Source organism: Oncorhynchus nerka, linkage group LG9b, assembly GCF_034236695.1.
Source record: "Oncorhynchus nerka isolate Pitt River linkage group LG9b, Oner_Uvic_2.0, whole genome shotgun sequence".
NCBI lineage: Eukaryota > Metazoa > Chordata > Actinopteri > Salmoniformes > Salmonidae > Oncorhynchus > Oncorhynchus nerka.
Window position 1 is genome coordinate 45,494,004 of NC_088424.1, and position 21,222 is coordinate 45,515,225.

Sequence of the window (21,222 nt, forward strand, 5' to 3'; positions counted from 1 at the left end):
TAGGGAGGGGTTAGTCTGGGGTATAGGGAGGGGTTAGTCTGGGGTATAGGGAGGGGTTAGTCTGGGGTATAGGGAGGGGTTAGTCTGGGGTATAGGGAGGGGTTAGTCTGGGGTATAGGGAGGGGTTAGTCTGGGGTATAGGGAGGGGTTAGTCTGGGGTATAGGGAGGGGTTAGACTGGGGTATAGGGAGGGGTTAGTCTGGGGTATAGGGAGGGGTTAGTCTGGGGTATAGTGAGGGGTTAGTCTGGGGTATAGGGAGGGGTTAGTGAGGGGTTAGTCTGGGGTATAGGGAGGGGTTAGTCTGGGGTATAGGGAGGGGTTAGTGAGGGGTTAGTCTGGGGTATAGGGAGGGGTTAGTCTGGGGTATAGGGAGGGGTTAGTCTGGGGTATAGGGAGGGGTTAGTCTGGGGTATAGGGAGGGGTTAGACTGGGGTATAGGGAGGGGTTAGACTGGGGTATAGAGAGGGGTTAGTCTGGGGTATAGGGAGGGGTTAGTCTGGGGTATAGGGAGGGGTTAGTCTGGGGTATAGGGAGGGGTTAGTCTGGGGTATAGGGAGGGGTTAGTGAGGGGTTAGTCTGGGGTATAGGGAGGGGTTAGTCTGGGGTATAGGGAGGGGTTAGTCTGGGGTATAGTGGGGGGTTAGTCTGGGTCTTTATAGCTCAGTCTATATCTTGGTGCAGGTGCAGGCTACACACTATAATTAGCCAGTGTTGTGCCACCCAGCTGATGAGTTAATTACAACGTCTGCCTGTTTCTCCCTACACAGACTGTTTAGTAGACACACACACACACACACACTCCAGCTGTCACGATGTTTCTCTACAGACCTCTGTCAGTGCCCAGATGACATGTGGAGAAAACAGGCATTCATGTCTCTCAAATTTAATTCAGCGATAGATAGGCCATCTCTTCGAACACACACACACACACACACACACACACACACTATAAATGAATGCAGCAATAGATAGGCCATCTCTCCGAACACACACACACACACACACTATAAATTAATTCAGCGATAGATAGGCCATGTCTCCGAACACACACACAAACACACACTATAAATGAATGCAGCAATAGATAGGCCATGTCTCCGAACACACACACACAAACACACACACACACACACTATAAATGAATGCAGCGATAGATAGGCCATGTCTCCTATCTCGTAAAGAAGATAATGGTGTCTCTAACATACAGCCTTCATGAGAGAACACAAGTCTCTTTCCAACTGGCCTTCATTATTTCTGTGTGTGATAATAGTTGTGATCATGGTTAATAACCTTTTCATGGTTACCCCCCCACCGCCCCTCTATAGGAAGCGAGCATCTCCCCTCCCCAAAGATGACCACTCAGGAGGGGTGAAGGACTCACTGCTGGGCAACTCTTCCGACCCTGTAGAGATGAGACGACTCAACTACCAGACACCAGGTACTGTATACACACACACACACACACACACACATGCAGATGTGCACGCACACACTACCGAACAAACAAACATACACACCAACACGTGCGCACACACTCACAGACACACACATACACAAAGCACCCCACCCACCCAATGAGGTACAGTAGTTTGTCCACAGAAACACAGCTCAGTGTGAGGACCACTCTACTACCCTGCTGTCTTCAATGACAGGTCTCTTCGCCTGTCCTTCACGTTCTTTCAGGGAGAAGCCATTTTGGGTTCCATGTAGAACCCTCTGTGGAAAAGGGTCTTACATGGAGAGTGTAGGAACCAGCTTTTATTCTGAGAGTAGGAACAAGCTTTTATTCTGAGAGTAGGAACAAGCTTTTATTCTGAGAGTAGGAACAAGCTTTTATTCTGAGAGTAGGAACAAGCTTTTATTCTGAGAGTGTAGGAACCAGCTTTTATTCTGAGAGTGTAGGAACAAGCTTTTATTCTGAGAGTGTAGGAACAAGCTTTTATTCTGAGAGTGTAGGAACCATCTTTTATTCTGAGAGTAGGAACAAGCTTTTATTCTGAGAGTAGGAACAAGCTTTTATTCTGAGAGTAGGAACAAGCTTTTATTCTGAGAGTAGGAACCAGCTTTTATTCTGAGAGTGTAGGAACCAGCTTTTATTCTGAGAGTGTAGGAACCAGCTTTTATTCTGAGAGTGTAGGAACCAGCTTTTATTCTGAGAGTGTAGGACCAGCTTTTATTCTGAGAGTAGGAACAAGCTTTTATTCTGAGAGTGTAGGAACCAGCTTTTATTCTGAGAGTAGGAACAAGCTTTTATTCTGAAAGTGTAGGAACCAGCTTTTATTCTGAGAGTGTAGGAACCAGCTTTTATTCTGAGATCTGTATGGAAGGAGATTTTAGCCTGCAGCACACCTTACCTGACAACCCAGACTCCTCACTCCGGGCTAAACGCTATGGCGCGCCCACAGACGACAGTTGACTTTGTTTTTTGTACAACACCCCTCGTCACCACAAAAATAAAAAACTTCCAACGATGACGAAGTATGTAACGAACGACAGAGCAGCGGATGTCATCTGGCTACGTACCTTTCTCCTTCTGACTAGAATACTGATCAACTTCAAACCCACACACTATAATACTCTCTGCTAAGACTCTGACCACCGTTCAATAGAAATAGTTTGGAGCCAAACAAAAACCCTGACTAGGGGTGTGGCCCAAAAGGCACCCTATTACCTACAAAGCCCTATGGGTCCTGGTCAAACCTGGTGAACTACATAGGTAATAGGAAGCCATTCGGGACACAGCTTAGCTCTCTCATGCAATTTGATAATGGTGGGGCTGCTGAGAGCTGTGTGGTGAATACAGATTCCCAATGCATTGTGGGATTCTCCAGTGGAGCGAGAGTGTTGTCACAGGGCTCACATCACAGCCTCTCCTTTTCCCTACTTCTCTCCTCCCCTCCCCTTCCTCTCCTTTTCTCTACTTCTCCCCTCCCCTTCCTCTCCTTTTCTCTACTTCTCTCCTCACCCTCTGTTTCTCTCCTCCCCTCCCCTTCCTCTCCTTTTCTCTACTTCTCTCCTCACCCTCCTTTTCCCCTCCCCTCCCCTTCCTCTCCTTTTCCCCTCCCCTGCAATTTTTCTCTCCTTCAATCTCTTCTTAACCCGCTCTCACCCCCCCAGTCTCCTTCTTCTCATCTTCCCTCTCCTCCTCTCCCTCCCCCTCTTTTCGCTTGAGCTCTTTCATTCCGTCACTGGTAATGACTGTTGGTGTCTGATGCCAAGGTGAGAGGAGAGAGTGAACAATGAAGCTGAGAGAAAATGTCATCCCTCTGTCACTCCCTCGCTCTCTGAGGTTATTACACGGCGTACACACACACACACACACACACACACACACACGTACACACACACGCACACACACACACTTACACACACACAAGTACACACACACACACAAGTACACACACACACACACACGTACACACACTTACACAGACACGTACACACACACGCACACACGTACACACACGCACACGTACACACGCACACACATACACTTACACACACACGCACACGTACACACACACGTACACACACACGCACGCGGACACACACGCACGCACGCGCAAACACAGACACACGCACGTACACACACATACACGCACGCGGACACGCACACACACACGCACGTACACACACATACACACACGCACGCACACACACACACACATACACGCGGACACACACACACTAACCCCCTGTGAACCCTGCTCAGGAATTAAACAGGGCTAGGCTTGGTACAGAAGAGGTCCCTTTTCCCCCAGTCCTCTGATCCAGTCGATATCCCCAGCAGTACCCCCTAGTGCCATGCCGCCAGCTGTTAAGACCGAGCTCCGTTCAGAACCAATGAAGGAGATAAGTACAGTAGTACAGTAGTGGGCTGGCCTGTAGTGTAGGTCCGTTCCCTATGGATAAACCCCCACTGTCCTAATGTGGCGTTTAAGACAAAAAGAGACAGATGTGAGGAAAAAACAGTGAGGCATGCTCATTCCTGATGGATCACATACACACACACACACACACACACACACACACACACAGAAAAAACACTTTGCTGACTTCTCCTGTCCTGTCTCTAGCAGGGTATTGGGTCTCTGTATCTCTCTCCCTCTCTGTCTCTCTCTCTCTCTCTCTCTCTCTCTCTCTCTCCCTCTGTCTCTCCCTCTCTGTCTCTCTCACTCTCTCTTACTCTCCCTCTGTCTCTCCCACTCTCTCTCTCTCTCCCTCTCTCTCGCTCTCTTGCTCTCTCCCTCTCTCTCTCTCTCTCCCTCTGTCTCTCTCTCTCCCTCTCTATCTCTCGCTCTCTTACTCTCTCTCCCCTCTCTCTCTCCCTCTCTCTCCCTCTGTCTCTCTCTCTCCCTCTCTCTCTCTTGCTCTCTTGCTCTCTCTCTCTCTTTCTCTCTCACCCTCTCTCACTCTCTCTCTCTTTCTTGCTCTCTCTCTCTCTTTCTCTCTCACCCTCTCATATTCCTTTCTTCCTTCCTTTATGTATTACTCCTTCATCTTCTCTCTACAGGTCCCAGTACTCAACGCTGTCCCAACACTCCAAGTTAGTCTGTTCTCTCTCCTACTGTCATATGCAGTCACTCTCTCCCCTTCTCCCATCTTCCCACTGCTTTCACTATGGACAGACATTCCTGCCCGCAAGCTTGTAGGCTCAGTGTCTAAGATGGTAGAGGGGAAATATGTAATGTGTGTGTCCCGAGAGGCACCCTATTCTCTATATAGTCCACTACTTTAGACTAAAGCAGTATGGGGGAATAGGGTACCATTTTGGGACTTCTTCTCTGGCTCTCTGTATCCATCCCAAGTTGGTCTCAAAGCAACTGGAGTAACATCTGTGAGAGGCTCTTTGAGTGTTGAGTAGAAATATAATATAACTAGCGTAGATGTTAACTAGCATAGATGTTAACTAGCGTAGATGTTAACTAGCATAGATGTTAACTAGCATAGATGTTAACTAGTATAGATGTTAACTAGTATAGATGTTAACTAGCATATATGTTAACTAGCATAGATGTTAACTAGTATAGATGTTAACTAGCATATATGTTAACTAGCATAGATGTTAACTAGCATATATGTTAACTAGCGTATATGTTAACTAGCGTAGATGTTAACTAGCATAGATGTTAACTAGCATAGATGTTAACTAGCGTAGATGTTAACTAGCATATATGTTAACTAGCGTAGATGTTAACTAGCGTAGATGTTAACTAGCATAGATGTTAACTAGCATATATTTTTACTAGAATAGCTCTTAACTTGCATATATCTTAACTTGCATATATGTTAACTGGCATAGCTCTTAACTAGCATAGCTCTTAACTAGCATATATGTCAACTAGCATATATCTTAACTTGCATATATCTTAACTTGCATAGATGTTAACTAGCATAATGTTAACAAGCAAAGGCGTTAACTAACATAGATCTTCACTGGTATAGATGTTAACTAGCATGGCTCTTAACTTGCATAGATCTTAACTAGCATAGATGTTAACTAGTATAGCTCTTAACTAGCATAGCTCTTAACCTATATAGCTCTTAACTAGCATAACCCTTAACATGCATAGCTCTTAACTAGCAAAGATGTTAACTAGTATAGATGTTAACCAGCATGTATCTTAAATTGCATATATATTTACTAGCATAGCTCTTAACTAGCATAGCTCTTAACGCACATAGATGTTAACTAGCATATATCTTAACTTGCATAGATGTTAACTAGCATAGATGTTAACTAGCATAGATGTTAACTAGCATAATGTTACCTAGCATATATCTTTACTAGAATAGCTCTTAACTAGCATAGATGTTAACTAGCATACTTGTTAACTAGCATAGATGTTAACTAGCATATATGTTAACTTGCATAGATGTTAACTAGCATACTTTTAACTAGCATATATATGTACTAGCATAGCTCTTAACGTTTTATATCTTAACTTGCGTAGATGTTAACTTTTTATATCTTAACTTGAATAGATGTTAACTAGCATAGCTCTTAACTAGCATATATTTTAACTTGCATAGATGTTAACTAGCATAGCTCTTAACTAGCATATATTTTAACTTGCATAGATGTTAACTAGCGTAGATGTTAACTAGCATATATGTTAACTAGCATAGATGTTAACTAGCGTAGATGTTAACTAGCATAGATGTTAACTAGCATATATTTTTTACTAGAATAGATGTTAACTAGCGTAGATGTTAACTAGCATATATGTTAACTAGCGTAGATGTTAACTAGCGTAGATGTTAACTAGCATAGATGTTAACTAGCATATATTTTTACTAGAATAGCTCTTAACTTGCATATATCTTAACTTGCATATATGTTAACTGGCATAGCTCTTAACTAGCATAGCTCTTAACTAGCATATATGTCAACTAGCATAGATGTTAACTAGCATAGATGTTAACTAGCATATATTTTTACTAGAATAGCTCTTAACTTGCATATATCTTAACTTGCATATATGTTAACTGGCATAGCTCTTAACTAGCATAGCTCTTAACTAGCATATATGTCAACTAGCATAGATGTTAACTAGCATATATCTTAACTTGCATAGATGTTAACTAGCATAATGTTAACAAGCATATATGTTAACTAGCATAGATCTTCACTGGTATAGATGTTAACTAGCATGGCTCTTAACTTGCATAGATCTTAACTAGCATAGATGTTAACTAGCATAGCTCTTAACTAGCATAGCTCTTAACCTATATAGCTCTTAACTAGCATAGCTCTTAACCTATATAGCTCTTAACTAGCATAACCCTTAACATGCATAGCTCTTAACTAGCAAATATGTTAACTAGTATAGATGTTAACCAGCATGTATCTTAAATTGCATATATATTTACTAGCATAGCTCTTAACTAGCATAGCTCTTAACTAGCATAGCTCTTAACGCTCATAGATGTTAACTAGCATATATCTTAACTTGCATAGATGTTAACTAGCATAGATGTTAACTAGCATAGATGTTACCTAGCATATATCTTTACTAGAATAGCTCTTAACTAGCATAGATGTTAACTAGCATACTTGTTAACTAGCATATATGTTAACTTGCATAGATGTTAACTAGCATACTTTTAACTAGCATATATATGTACTAGCATAGCTCTTAACTTTTTATATCTTAACTTGCGTAGATGTTAACTTTTTATATCTTAACTTGCATAGATGTTAACTAGCATAGCTCTTAACTAGCATATATTTTAACTTGCATAGGTGCTGTGGAGCCCCGCCTCATGCTAAGGTGCTGTGGAGCCCCCGCCTCATGCTAAGGTGCTGTGGAGCCCCCGCCTCATGCTAAGGTGCTGTGGAGCCCCGCCTCATGCTAAGGTGCTGTGGAGCCCCGCCTCATGCTAAGGTGCTGTGGAGCCCCGCCTCATGCTAAAGGTGCTGTGGAGCCCCCGCCTCTGCTAAGGTGCTGTGGAGCCCCCGCCTCATGCTAAGGTGCTGTGGAGCCCCGTCTCAGAGCTCCCTGGTGTTACATGAGTCTAAATGGTGCCATGTTCTTCTGGGGTATGGAAGGCCAGTGGTAGCAGTCTATGTTAGCCCATCAGGGTTCAGTATTGCAGCTATGGTAGCACCCACAAGGGTTCAGTGTTGCAGCTATGGTACCACCCATCAGGGTTCAGTGTTGCAGCTATGGTAGCCCCCATGAGGGTTCAGTGTTGCAGCTATGGTAGCATCCATGAGGGTTCAGTGTTGCAGCTATGGTAGCCCCCATGAGGGTTCAGTGTTGCAGCTATGGTAGCACCCAGGAGGGTTCAGTGTTGCAGCTATGGTAGCCCCCATGAGGGTTCAGTGTTGCAGCTATGGTAGCCCCCATGAGGGTTCAGTGTTGCAGCTATGGTAGCACCCATGAGGGTTCAGTGTTGCAGCTATGGTAGCCCCCATGAGGGTTCAGTGTTGCAGCTATGGTAGCACCCAGGAGGGTTCAGTGTTGCAGCTATGGTAGCCCCCATGAGGGTTCAGTGTTGCAGCTATGGTAGCCCCCATGAGGGTTCAGTGTTGCAGCTATGGTAGCACCCATGAGGGTTCAGTGTCTGTTAGTGCCCATTAGACCTCAGTGTTATTTCTATGTTAGTGCCCATTAGGGCTCAGTGTTACGTCTATGGTAGCACCCATTAGGGCTCAGTGTTATGTCTATGGTAGCACCCATTAGGGCTCAGTGTTACGTCTATGGTAGCACCCATTAGGGCTCAGTGTTACGTCTGTTAAAGTCATCTTCTTTGAACTGGTATATACAGTCTTTAATATAGCATGTGCATTTAAGATAGCATGTGTATTTAAGATAGCATGTGCATTTAAGATAGCATGTGTATTTAAGATAGCATGTGCATTTAAGATAGCATGTGTATTTAAGATAGCATGTGCATTTAAGAAAGCATGTGACTTTAAGAAAGCATGTGTATTTAAGAAAGCATGTGACTTTAAGATAGCATGTGTATTTAATATAGCATGTGTATTTAAGATAGCATGTGCATTTAAGAAAGCATGTGCATTTAAGATAGCATGTGTATTTAAGATAGCATGTGCATTTAAGATAGCATGTGTATTTAAGATAGCATGTGCATTTAAGATAGCATGTGTATTTAAGATAGCATGTGCATTTAAGAAAGCATGTGACTTTAAGAAAGCATGTGTATTTAAGAAAGCATGTGACTTTAAGATAGCATGTGTATTTAATATAGCATGTGTATTTAAGATAGCATGTGCATTTAAGAAAGCATGTGACTTTAAGATAGCATGTGTATTTAAGAAAGCATGTGACTTTAAGATAGCATGTGTATTTAAGATAGCATGTGCATTTAAGAAAGCATGTGCATTTAAGAAAGCATGTGACTTTAAGAAAGCATGTGCATTTAAGAAAGCATGTGTATTTAAGATTGCATGTGAATTTGGAACAGTTAGGGCACGTTAACAACCGATTTAATTGACATAGTGTGTATAGGTAGTCTCCTCGCGGCAGTGTGATTTAGGGCACGTTCTGATGTTTTGCGCGTCTCTCGGGCGACTACGTGTGTCCTTTTCAGTTGGAATGTGTGACGCATCAGGCAAGTTTTCAGAAACCCATTTAAGTGCAAAGGGAGCCTTGCCAAGTTCAGAGGAGCGGGGAATTTGTGTCGGTAGATTAGCCATAAATCATCCAATAGCCCAGAATGAGGAATCTAAGGGTTCTGCGTCACCAGTGGCACCCTATTCCCTATATTCCCCCCATAGGGATCTGGTCAAAAGTAGTGCACTAGAATTGGAATAGGGTGCCATTTGGGACGAATCCCTAGAGCGCCATGGGGGTGTTTTCAGGGTGTGTGTGTGTGTGTGTCCCATCTCCCTCACTAGGATTATACCCTGCCACCACTGTAAGGACATCTATTGTGGGAAGTGGAAATAAGTTTGCTGGTGACCGACGGGGAGTTTAGAGCTGTAGTGAAGTGACAGTGTGACTGATGTGGTGAGACTTCTGGCTGTTTTCTGTCTGGATCCCACCGGTCTACTGATTTTTCATATCTTCAACAACTTTTGACCAAAATAGGGAATAGCTTTGCTCTGGCCAGAAGTAGTGCACAGGGACGTGTCTGTTGTCACCAACTTACAGTAGTTTTGTGAGGTCAGGGACGTGTCTGTTGTCACCAACTTACAGTAGTTTTGTGAGGTCAGGGACGTGTCTGCTGTCACCAACTTACAGTAGTTTTGTGAGGTCAGGGACGTGTCTGTTGTCACCAACTTACTGTAGTTTTCTGAGGTCAGGGACTTGTCTGCTGTCACCAACTTACTGTAGTTTTCTGAGGTCAGGAATGTGTCTGTTGTCACCAACTTACAGTAGTTTTGTGAGGTCAGGGACTTGTCTGCTGTCACCAACTTACAGTAGTTTTGTGAGGTCAGGAACGTGTCTGTTGTCACCAACTTACAGTAGGTTTCTGAGGTCAGGAACGTATCTGTTGTCACCAACTTACAGTAGGTTTCTGAGGTCAGGAACGTGTCTGTTGTCACCAACTTACTGTAGTTTTCTGAGGTCAGGGACATGTCTGTTTCCACATGGAGCATGCTCAGTCCAGTCACTCATGATGTGATGTTATCACTGCCTCACGGCCACGCCTCTCTCTGCTCCACCCAGCACGACGACGTCACAGACCTGTGTCAGCTCTCAGCTCTCTCTCAGCCTTTTCTCTCTCTCTCTCTCTCTCTCTCTCTCTCTCTCTGTCTCTAACCAGCCCTCTCTCTCTCTATCTCTCTGTCTCTCTCTCTCTCTCTCTAACCAGCCCTCTCTCTCTCTATCTCTCTCTCTCTCTCTAACCAGCCCTCTCTCTCTCTATCTCTCTGTCTCTCTCTCTCTCTCTCTAACCAGCCCTCTCTCTCTCTATCTCTCTCTCTCTCTCTAACCAGCCCTCTCTCTCTCTATCTCTCTCTCTCTCTGTCTCTCTCTCTCTCTGTCTCTCTCTCTCTCTAACCAGCCCTCTCTCTCTCTATCTCTCTCTCTCTCTGTCTCTCTCTCTCTGTCTCTCTCTCTCTCCCTCTCTCTCTCTCTCTCTCTCTCCTCTCTCTCTCTCTCTCTCTCTCTCTCTCTCTCTCTCTCTCTCTCTCTCTCTCTCTCTCTCTCTCTCTCTCTGTCTGTCTTCATGCATTGTCGAACACGATGCACTCCCATGGTCTCTCCCAGTGTCATCTATCCCTGTGGTTGAACCAGTATGTGTTTGTATGGTAACGTTTGCTCACAGCAGTGTCTAACTCTTCTCTCTCTCTCTCTCTCTCTCTCTCTCTCTTTTTTTTTTTTTCCCCTCCCCCTCTTCCTCTCCTGTCTCATCAGGAATGAGAGAGCACCCTCCCATCACTGTGTGTGATCTGGCGGACCACATAGACAGGCTAAAGGCCAACGATGGCCTGCGCTTCTCGCAGGAGTACGAGGTAAGATTGCCGCCTCAGCCTTGGACACCAGTTCAGCTGCCTGTAACGGTTTCTCATAATAGCCCCACAGGCTGGACACCAGTTCAGCTGCCTGTAACGGTTTCTCATAATAGCCCCACAGGCTGGACACCAGTTCAGCTTCCTGTAACGGTTTCTCATAATAGCCCCACAGGCTGGACACCAGTTCAGCTTCCTGTAACGGTTTCTCATAATAGCCCCACAGGCTGGACACCAGTTCAGCTTCCTGTAACGGTTTCTCATAATAGCCCCACAGGCTGGACACCAGTTCAGCTTCCTGTAACGGTTTCTCATAATAGCCCCACAGGCTGGACACCAGTTCAGCTTCCTGTAACGGTTTCTCATAATAGCCCCACAGGCTGGACACCAGTTCAGCTTCCTGTAACGGTTTCTCATAATAGCCCCACAGGCTGGACACCAGTTCAGCTTCCTGTAACGGTTTCTCATAATAGCCCCACAGGCTGAACACCAGTTCAGCTTCCTGTAACGGTTCCACAGGCTGTGAGCTACTCGTTCACCTCAACGCTAGAGTGTGTCCTCTCTCAGAAGAATGTCAGTCTCTCCTGTGACACTCGGGGATTATCGGTCGTCAGTGACTCTCGCTTCCAAATAAAAAGAGGGGATTTAGACATTTGCATTTAAAGTGGCCTATTTTTCAGAAAGGTAAGCCTATATGGAGACAGAGGAACAGAGAGGGACTGGGATAGAGAGGGACTGGGATAGAGAGGGACTGGGATAGAGAGAGGGACTGGGATAGAGAGAGGGACTGGGATAGAGAGGGACTGGGATAGAGAGGGGTTGAGATAGAGAGGGACTGGGATAGAGAGGGACTGGGATAGAGAGGGACTGGGATAGAGAGGGACTGGGATAGAGAGAGGGACTGGGATAGAGAGGGACTGGGATAGAGAGAGGGACTGGGATAGAGAGGGACTGGGATAGAGAGAGGGACTGGGATAGAGAGAGGGACTGGGATAGAGAGGGACTGGGATAGAGATGGACTGGGATAGAGAGGGACTGGGATAGAGAGAGGGACTGGGATAGAGAGGGACTGGGATAGAGAGAGGGACTGGGATAGAGAGGGACTGGGATAGAGAGGGACTGGGATAGAGAGAGGGACTGGGATAGAGAGGGACTGGGATAGAGAGGGGCTGGGATAGAGAGGGACTGGGATAGAGAGGGGGACTGGGATAGAGAGGGACTGGGATAGAGAGAGGGACTGAGATAGAGAGGGACTGGGATAGAGAGAGGGAATGGGATAGAGAGAGGGAATGGGATAGAGAGGGACTGGGATAGAGAGGGGCTGGGATAGAGAGGGACTGGGATAGAGAGAGGGACTCAGATAGAGAGAGGGACTCAGATAGAGAGGGACTGGGATAGAGAGGGACTGGGATAGAGAGAGGGACTGGGATAGAGAGGGACTAGAGAGAGGGACTGGGATAGAGAGGGACTGGGATAGAGAGAGGGACTGGGATAGAGAGAGGGACTGGGATAGAGAGTGGGACTGGGATAGAGAGGGACTGGGATAGAGAGGGGCTGGGATAGAGAGGGACTGGGATAGAGAGGGACTGGGATAGAGAGAGGGACTGGGATAGAGAGGGACTGGGATAGAGAGAGGGACTGGGATAGAGAGAGGGACTGGGATAGAGAGGGACTGGGATAGAGAGGGGCTGGGATAGAGAGGGACTGGGATAGAGAGAGGGACTGGGATAGAGAGGGGCTGGGATAGAGAGGGACTGGGATAGAGAGGGACTGGGATAGAGAGGGACTGGGATAGAGAGAGGGACTGGGATAGAGAGGGACTGGGATAGAGAGGGACTGGGATAGAGAGAGGGACTGGGATAGAGAGAGGGACTGGGATAGAGAGAGGGACTGGGATAGAGAGAGGGACTTGGATAGAGAGGGACTGGGATAGAGAGGGACTGGGATAGAGAGGGACTGGGATAGAGAGGGACTGGGATAGAGAGAGGGACTGGGATAGAGAGGGACTGGGATAGAGAGAGGGACTGGGATAGAGAGAGGGACTGGGATAGAGAGGGACTGGGATAGAGACAGGGGAACAGAGAGGGACTGGGATAGAGAGAGGGACTGGGATAGAAAGAGGGATTGGGATAGAGAGAGGGACTGGGATAGAAAGAGGGACTGGGATAGAGACAGGGGAACAGAGAGGGACTGGGATAGAGAGGGACTGGGATAGAGACAGGGGAACAGAGAGGGACTGGGATAGAGACAGGGGAACAGAGAGGGACTGGGATAGAGAGGGACTGGGATAGAGAGGGGCTGGGATAGAGAGGGACTGGGATAGAGAGGGACTGGGATAGAGAGAGGGACTGGGATAGAGAGGGACTGGGATAGAGAGATGGACTGGGATAGAGACAGGGGAACAGAGAGGGACTGGGATAGAGAGAGGGACTGGGATAGAAAGAGGGACTGGGATAGAGAGAGGGACTGGGATAGAGAGAGGGACTGGGATAGAGAGAGGGACTGGGATAGAGACAGGGGAACAGAGAGGGACTGGGATAGAGAGAGGGACTGGGATAGAGAGGGACTGGGATATAGAGAGGGACTGGGATAGAGACAGGGGAACAGAGAGGGACTGGGATAGAGACAGGGGAATGGAGAGGGAAAGAAGGGAAGATATTCCGTCACAAATAGCGCCCTATTCCCCAAGTAGTGCACTATATCGGGAATGGGTGCCATTTTGGGAGGCAGCCTCAAGTCAGTCATGTCTGTCCCCTATGTTCCTCTAGTCAGGGAAGACCCCCTCCCTTGTGGCACAGATGGTGTGTGTGTGTGTGTGCCCACGCGTCCACGGCAGTGCCATGGGAGACAGCGTGGCGCCACTCGGCTGGTTTGTCACGTTCGCCGGCTGTTCCCGCTGTGTACTACTCTCCCACTGGGTACATAGTCTGGATAGGCCCTGGCTGTTCCCACTGTGTACTTCCCTCCCCCTGGGTTCAGGGTCAGTCTAGATGGTTTAGACTGAATGATAACCCACTCCATCCAGGGTCAGTCTAGATGGGTGAGATGGAGTCTGTGCAGATACACTTTATGATTGACATACTCTGCTCATTATAGCAAAGAGTACTGTACACTGGATGGAGCAAGCATCAGCCTGCCAATCATCCCTACAGTCCTATACTACTATACCTGGGAATCAGCCAGTTACAACTATAGACAGACAGACATTCTCTATTTTGGGCTCCCGAGTGGCGCAGCGGTCTAAGGCACTACATCTCAGTGCTAGAGGCGTCACTACAGACCCTGGTTCGATTCCAGGCTGTATCACATCCGGACGTAATTGGGAGTCCCACAGGGCGGCGCACAATTGGCGCCAACATCGTCCGGGTTTGGCCGACGTATGGACGACGTATGGCCGTCGTTGTAAAATACGATTTTGTTCCTAACTGACTTGCCTAGTTAAATTTTAAAAATCCTGTCACCAAGAGATATCCATTCCTCTAAGAATACAAACTAGAATTGTGTTGTTGATGAATGTTAGGAGAAGGAGAGGATTCTGAGCCAACACAACCTATACTACCCAGGATCAGCCAGTCTAAGCCATCTAGACTGACCCTGTATGGAGTGGGTTATCATTCAGTCTAAACCATCTAGACTGACCCTGGATGGAGTGGGTTATCATTCAGTCTAAACCATCTAGACTGACCCTGGATGGAGTGGGTTATCATTCAGTCTAAACCATATAGACTGACCCTGTATGGAGTGGGTTATCATTCAGTCTAAACCATCTAGACTGACCCTGGATGGAGTGGGTTATCATTCAGTCTAAACCATCTAGACTGACCCTGGATGGAGTGGGTTATCATTCAGTCTAAACCATCTAGACTGACCCTGGATGGAGTGGGTTATCATTCAGTCTAAACCATCTAGACTGACCCTGCATGGAGTGGGTTATCATTCAGTCTAAACCATCTACACTGACCCTGCATGGAGTGGGTTATCATTCAGTCTAAACCATCTAGACTGACCCAGGATGGAGTGGGTTATCATTCAGCCTAAACCATCTAGACTTTTCTCCCTGCGGAAGAGATATCCTGCCGTCTAGCCTGCATTTATAGTTCTATGATTATCTACATCGAATGCTCTCCTCCTCTCTTGTCCTCCCCTCTTTTCTCCTCTCCTCTCCTTCTCTCCCCTCCTCACCTCTCCTCTCCTCCTCTCTTCTCCTCCCCTCTCTTCTCCTCTCTTCTTCTCCCCTCTCTTCTCCTCTCCTCTCCTTCTCTCCCCTCCTTCTCTCCCCTCCTCACCTCTCCTCTTCTCCTCACCTCTCCTCCTCACCTTCTCTCTCCTCCTCACCTCTCCTCCTCTCCTTCTCTCTCCTCCTCTCCTTCTCCTCCTCCCCTCTCCTTCTCTCCTCTCCACTCCTCCTCACCTTCTCTCTCCTCCTCACCTCTCCTCCTCTCCTTCTCCTCCTCTCCTCTCCTTCTCCCTCCTCCCCTCACCTCTCCTCTCCTTCTCTCCCCTCCCCTCACCTCTTCTCCCTCTCCTCTCCTTCTCTCTCCTCCTCCCTCCTCTCTCCTCCTCACCTCCCCTCCTCACCTCTCTCCTCCTCTCCTTCTCTCTCCTCACCTCCCCTCCTCACCTCTCTCCTCCTCTCCTTCTCTCTCCTCCTCTCTTTCTCTCTCCTCCTCTCCTTCTCTCTCCTCCCCTCTCCTCTCCTTCTCTCCCCTCACCTCTCCTCCCCTCTCCTCTCCTTCTCTCTCCTCCTCTCCTTCTCTTTCCTCCCTCCTTCTCTCCCCTCCCCTCACCTCTCCTCTCATTCTCTCTCCTCCTCCCTCTCCTCTCATTCTCTCTCCTCCTCCCTCCTCTCTCCTCCTCACCTCTCCTCCTCACCTTCTCTCTCCTCCTCACCTCTCCTCTCCTCCTCACCTCTCCTCCTCACCTTCTCTCTCCTCCTCACCTCTCCTCTCCCCTCCTCCTCTCACCTCTCCTCCCCTCTCCTCTCTTCTCTCTCCTCCTCTCCTTCTCCTCCTCTCTCCTCCTCTCCCTCCCCTCTCCTCTCCTTCTCTCTCCTCCTCTCCTCCTCTCCTCCTCTCTCCTCCTCTCCCCTCCCTCCCCTCTCCTCTCCTTCTCTCTCCTCCCTCCTCTCCTCTCCAGCATGTCAGAGAGAGAGTTGTACTGGCTTGGCGCTGTCTCTTTTGTTTACAACAAGTTGTCCGTCTAGCATCATAGCCCACTCTCCTTCTCTCTCCTCCTCTCCTTCTCTCTCCTCCTCACCTCTCCTCTCCTCCTCTCTCCTCTCCTTCTCTCTCCTCCTCTCCTTCTCTCTCCTCCTCACCTCTCCTCTCCTCCTCTCTCCTCTCCTTCTCTCTCCTCCTCTCCTTCTCTCTCCTCCTCACCTCTCCTCTCCTCCTCTCTCCTCTCCTTCTCTCTCCTCCTCACCTCTCCTCCTCTCTCCTCTCCTTCTCTCTCCTCCTCTCCTTCTCTCTCCTCCTCTCCTCCTCTCTCCTCTCCTTCTCTCTCCTCCTCTCATTCTCTCTCCTCCTCACCTCTCCTCTCCTCCTCTCTCCTCTCCTTCTCTCTCCTCCTCTCCTTCTCTCTCCTCCTCACCTCTCCTCTCCGTCTAGCATCATAGCCCGCTCTCCGCTGTTTTCTCACCTTCTCTCCCCTCCTCTCCTCTCCTTCTCTCTCCTCCCTCACCTCTCCTCCTCTCCTTCTCTCTCCTCCCCTCACCTCTCCTCCTCTCCTTCTCTCTCCTCCCCTCACCTCTCCTTCTCTCTCCTCCTCTCCTTCTTCTCCTCTCCCCTCCTTCTCTCTCCTCCCCTCTCCTCTCCTTCTCTCTCCTCCTCCCTCCTCTCCTTCTCTCTCCTCCTCACCTCCTCTCCTCCTCTCTCCTCCTCTCCCCTCCCCTCTCCTCTCCTTCTCTCTCCTCCTGTCTCCTCCTCTCCCCTCTCCTCCCCTCTCCTCTCCTTCTCTCTCCTCCTCTCCTCCTCTCTCCTCCTCTCCCCTCTCCTCTCCTTCTCTCTCCTCCTCACCTCTCCTCTCCGTCTAGCATCATAGCCCGCTCTCCGCTGTTTTCTCTCCTTCTCTCTCCTCCTCACCTCTCCTCCTCTCTCCTCTCCTTCCCTCTCCTTCTCTCTCATCCCCTCTCCTCTCCTTCTCTCTCCTCCCCTCTCCTCTCCTTCTCTCTCCTCCTCACCTCTCCTCTCCGTCTAGCATCATAGCCCGCTCTCCGCTGTTTTCTCACCTTCTCTCTCCTCCTCTCCTTCTCTCTCCTCCTCACCTCTCCTCTCCTCCTCTCTCCTCTCCTTCTCTCTCCTCCTCTCCTTCTCTCTCCTCCTCACCTCTCCTCTCCTCCTCTCTCCTCTCCTTCTCTCTCCTTCTCTCTCCTCCTCACCTCTCCTCTCCTCCTCTCTCCTCTCCTTCTCTCTCCTCCTCTCCTTCTCTCTCCTCCTCACCTCTCCTCTCCGTCTAGCATCATAGCCCGCTCTCCGCTGTTTTCTCACCTTCTCTCCCCTCCTCTCCTCTCCTTCTCTCTCCTCCTCACCTCTCCTCCTCTCCTTCTCTCTCCTCCCCTCACCTCTCCTCCTCTCCTTCTCTCTCCTCCCCTCACCTCTCCTCCCTCTCTCTCCCCTCTCTCCTCTCTCCTCCTCTCCTCTCCTTCTTCTCCTCTCCCCTCCTTCTCTCTCCTCCCCTCTCCTCTCCTTCTCTCTCCTCCTCCCTCCTCTCCTTCTCTCTCCTCCTCACCTCCTCTCTCCTCCTCTCCCCTCCCCTCTCCTCTCCTTCTCTCTCCTCCTCTCTCCTCCTCTCCCCTCTCCTCCCCTCTCCTCTCCTTCTCTCTCCTCCTCTCCTCCTCTCTCCTCCTCTCCCCTCTCCTCTCCTTCTCTCTCCTCCTCACCTCTCCTCTCCTTCTCTCTCCTCCTCCCCTCTCCTCTCCTTCTCTCTCCTCCTCACCTCTCCTCTCCTTCTCTCTCCTCCTCACCTCTCCTCTCTCCTCTCCTTCTCTCTCCTCCTCTCCTTCTCTCTCCTCCTCACCTCTCCTCTCCGTCTAGCATCATAGCCCGCTCTCCGCTGTTTTCTCTCCTTCTCTCTCCTCCCCTCACCTCTCCTCCTCTCCTTCTCTCTCCTCCCTAACCTCTCCTTCTCTCTCCTCCTCTCCTCTCCTTCTTCTCCTCTCCCCTCCTTCTCTCTCCTCCCCTCTCCTCTCCTTCTCTCTCCTCCTCCCTCCTCTCCTTCTCTCTCCTCCTCACCTCCTCTCCTCCTCTCTCCTCCTCTCCCTCCCCTCTCCTTCTCTCTCCTCCTCTCCTCCTCTCTCCTCTCCTCCTCTCTCCTCTCCTTCTCTCTCCTCCTCTCCTTCTCTCTCCTCCCCTCTCCTCTCCTTCTCTCTCCTCCCCTCTCCTCTCCTTCTCTCTCCTCCTCACCTCTCCTCCTCTCCTTCTCTCCCCTCACCTCTCCTCCTCTCCTCTCTCTCCTTCTCTCTCCTCCTCTCCTTCTCTCTCCTCCTCCCTCTCTCTCCTTCTCTCTCCTCACCTCTCCTCCTCTCCTTCTCTCACCTCTCCTCCTCCCCTCTCCTCTCCTTCTCTCTCCTCCTCTCCTTCTCTCTCCTCCTCCCTCTCCTCGTCCCCTCTCCTCTCCTTCTCTCTCTCCTCCTCTCCTTCTCTCTCCTCCCCTCTCCTCTCCTTCTCTCCCTCTCCCTCTCTCCTCCCCTCTCCTCTCCTTCTCTCCCTCCCTCACCTCTCCTCTCCTTCTCTCTCCTCTCCTTCTCTCTCCTCCTCTCTCCTCTCTCCTCTCCTTCTCTCTCTCCTCACCTCTCCTCTCCTTCTCTCTCCTCCTCCCCTCTCCTCCTCTCTCCTCTCCTTCTCTCTCCTCCTCACCTCTCCTCTCCTTCTCTCTCCTCCTCCCCTCTCCTCCTCTCTCCTCTCCTTCTCTCTCTCCTCACCTCCTCTCCTCCTCTCCTCCCTCCCCTCTCCCTCTCCTTCTCTCTCCTCCTCTCCTCCTCTCTCCTCTCCTCCTCTCTCCTCTCCTTCTCTCTCCTCCTCTCCTTCTCTCTCCTCCCCTCTCCTCTCCTTCTCTCTCCTCCCCTCTCCTCTCCTTCTCTCTCCTCCTCACCTCTCCTCCTCTCTCCTCTCCCCTCACCTCTCCTCCTCCCCTCTCCTCTCCTTCTCTCTCCTCCTCTCCTTCTCTCTCCTCCCTCACCTCTCCTCTCCTTCTCTCTCCTCACCTCTCCTCCTCTCCTTCTCTCACCTCTCCTCCTCCCCTCTCCTCTCCCTTCTCTCTCCTCCTCTCCTTCTCTCTCCTCCTCTCCTTCTCTCTCCTCCTCACCTCTCCTCGTCCCCTCTCCTCTCCTTCTCTCTCCTCCTCTCCTTCTCTCTCCTCCTCCCCTCTCCTCTCCTTCTCTCTCCTCCTCTCCTTCTCTCTCCTCCCCTCTCCTCTCCTTCTCTCCCCTCCCCTCACCTCTCCTCTCCTTCTCTCTCCTCCTCTCCTTCTCTCTCCTCCCCTCTCCTCCTCTCTCCTCTCCTTCTCTCTCCTCCTCACCTCTCCTCTCCTTCTCTCTCCTCCTCCCCTCTCCTCCTCTCTCCTCTCCTTCTCTCTCCTCCTCACCTCTCCTCTCCGTCTAGCATCATAGCCCGCTCTCCACTGTTTTCTCAAAACGTGTTGAACGTCCGTGACATGGTTTGACTGCAAAATGAAAATGTTCCTTAACGAACAGGCAGGTAGGCGGCTGACAGACAAGCTGGATGTGTTGCGGTGCTCGTCAGTGATTCCATGTAAATCATCTCTCACTACCGGGCTGTTTACGCCTCAGCTCCCGTAACAGACTCGCTTTGTTTACTGAGGAAGTTTCAGTATTACGGTACAGAGTCAATGTGGAGGCTATATACAGGGGGTACCGGTACAGAGTCAATGTGGAGGCTATATACAGGGGGTACCGGTACAGAGTCAATGTGGAGGCTATATACAGGGGGTACCGTTACAGAGTCAATGTGGAGGCTATATACAGGGGGTACCGTTACAGAGTCAATGTGGAGACTATATACAGGGTATTACGGTACAGAGTCAATGTGGAGGCTATATACAGGGGGTACCGGTACAGAGTCAATGTGGAGGCTATATACAGGGGGTACCGGTACAGAGTCAATGTGGAGACTATATACAGGGTGTTACGGTACAGAGTCAATGTGGAGGCTATATACAGGGGGTACCGGTACAGAGTCAATGTGGAGGCTATATACAGGGGGTACCGGTACAGAGTCAATGTGGAGACTATATACAGGGTGTTACGGTACAGAGTCAATGTGGAGGCTATATACAGGGTGTTACGGTACAGAGTCAATGTGGAGACTATATACAGGGTGTTACGGTACAGAGTCAATGTGGAGACTATATACAGGGTGTTACGGTACAGAATTAATGTGGAGACTATATACAGGGTGTTACGGTACAGAGTCAATGTGGAGACTATATACAGGGTGTTACGGTACAGAGTCAATGTGGAGGCTATATACAGGGTGTTACGGTACAGAGTCAATGTGGAGACTATATACAGGGTGTTACGGTACAGAGTCAATGTGGAGACTATATACAGGGTATTACGGTACAGAGTCAATGTGGAGGCTATATACAGGGGGTACCGTTACAGAGTCAATGTGGAGGCTATATACAGGGGGTACCGGTACAGAGTCAATGTGGAGACTATATACAGGGGGTACCGGTACAGAGTCAATGTGGAGACTATATACAGGGTGTTACGGTACAGAGTCAATGTGGAGGCTATATACAGGGTGTTACGGTACAGAGTCAATGTGGAGACTATATACAGGGTGTTACGGTACAGAGTCAATGTGGAGACTATATACAGGGTGTTACGGTACAGAATTAATGTGGAGACTATATACAGGGTGTTACGGTACAGAGTCAATGTGGAGACTATATACAGGGTGTTACGGTACAGAGTCAATGTGGAGGCTATATACAGGGTGTTACGGTACAGAGTCAATGTGGAGACTATATACAGGGTGTTACGGTACAGAGTCAATGTGGAGACTATATACAGGGTATTACGGTACAGAGTCAATGTGGAGGCTATATACAGGGGGTACCGTTACAGAGTCAATGTGGAGGCTATATACAGGGTGTTACGGTACAGAGTCAATGTGGAGACTATATACAGGGTATTACGGTACAGAGTCAATGTGGAGGCTATATACAGGGTATTACGGTACAGAGTCAATGTGGAGGCTATATACAGGGTGTTACGGTGCAGAGTCAATGTGGAGGCTATATACAGGGTGTTACGGTACAGAGTCAATGTGGA

The 21,222-nt window shown here is 48.9% G+C and overlaps 1 protein-coding gene across 5 annotated transcripts in view; it reads left to right on the forward strand.

Moving 5' to 3' along the window:
- The window catches only part of LOC115124740 (receptor-type tyrosine-protein phosphatase F), a 460,456-nt gene that overhangs the window by 389,344 nt on the left and 49,890 nt on the right, over positions 1-21,222 (forward strand). For all 5 annotated transcript variants that reach the window (XM_065013771.1, XM_065013769.1, XM_065013773.1 and 2 more), the window contains 2 exons: positions 1,327-1,439; positions 10,834-10,931. In XM_065013771.1, coding sequence (XP_064869843.1) covers positions 1,327-1,439; positions 10,834-10,931 — 211 coding nt within the window. The remainder of the gene's footprint in view (positions 1-1,326; positions 1,440-10,833; positions 10,932-21,222) is intronic.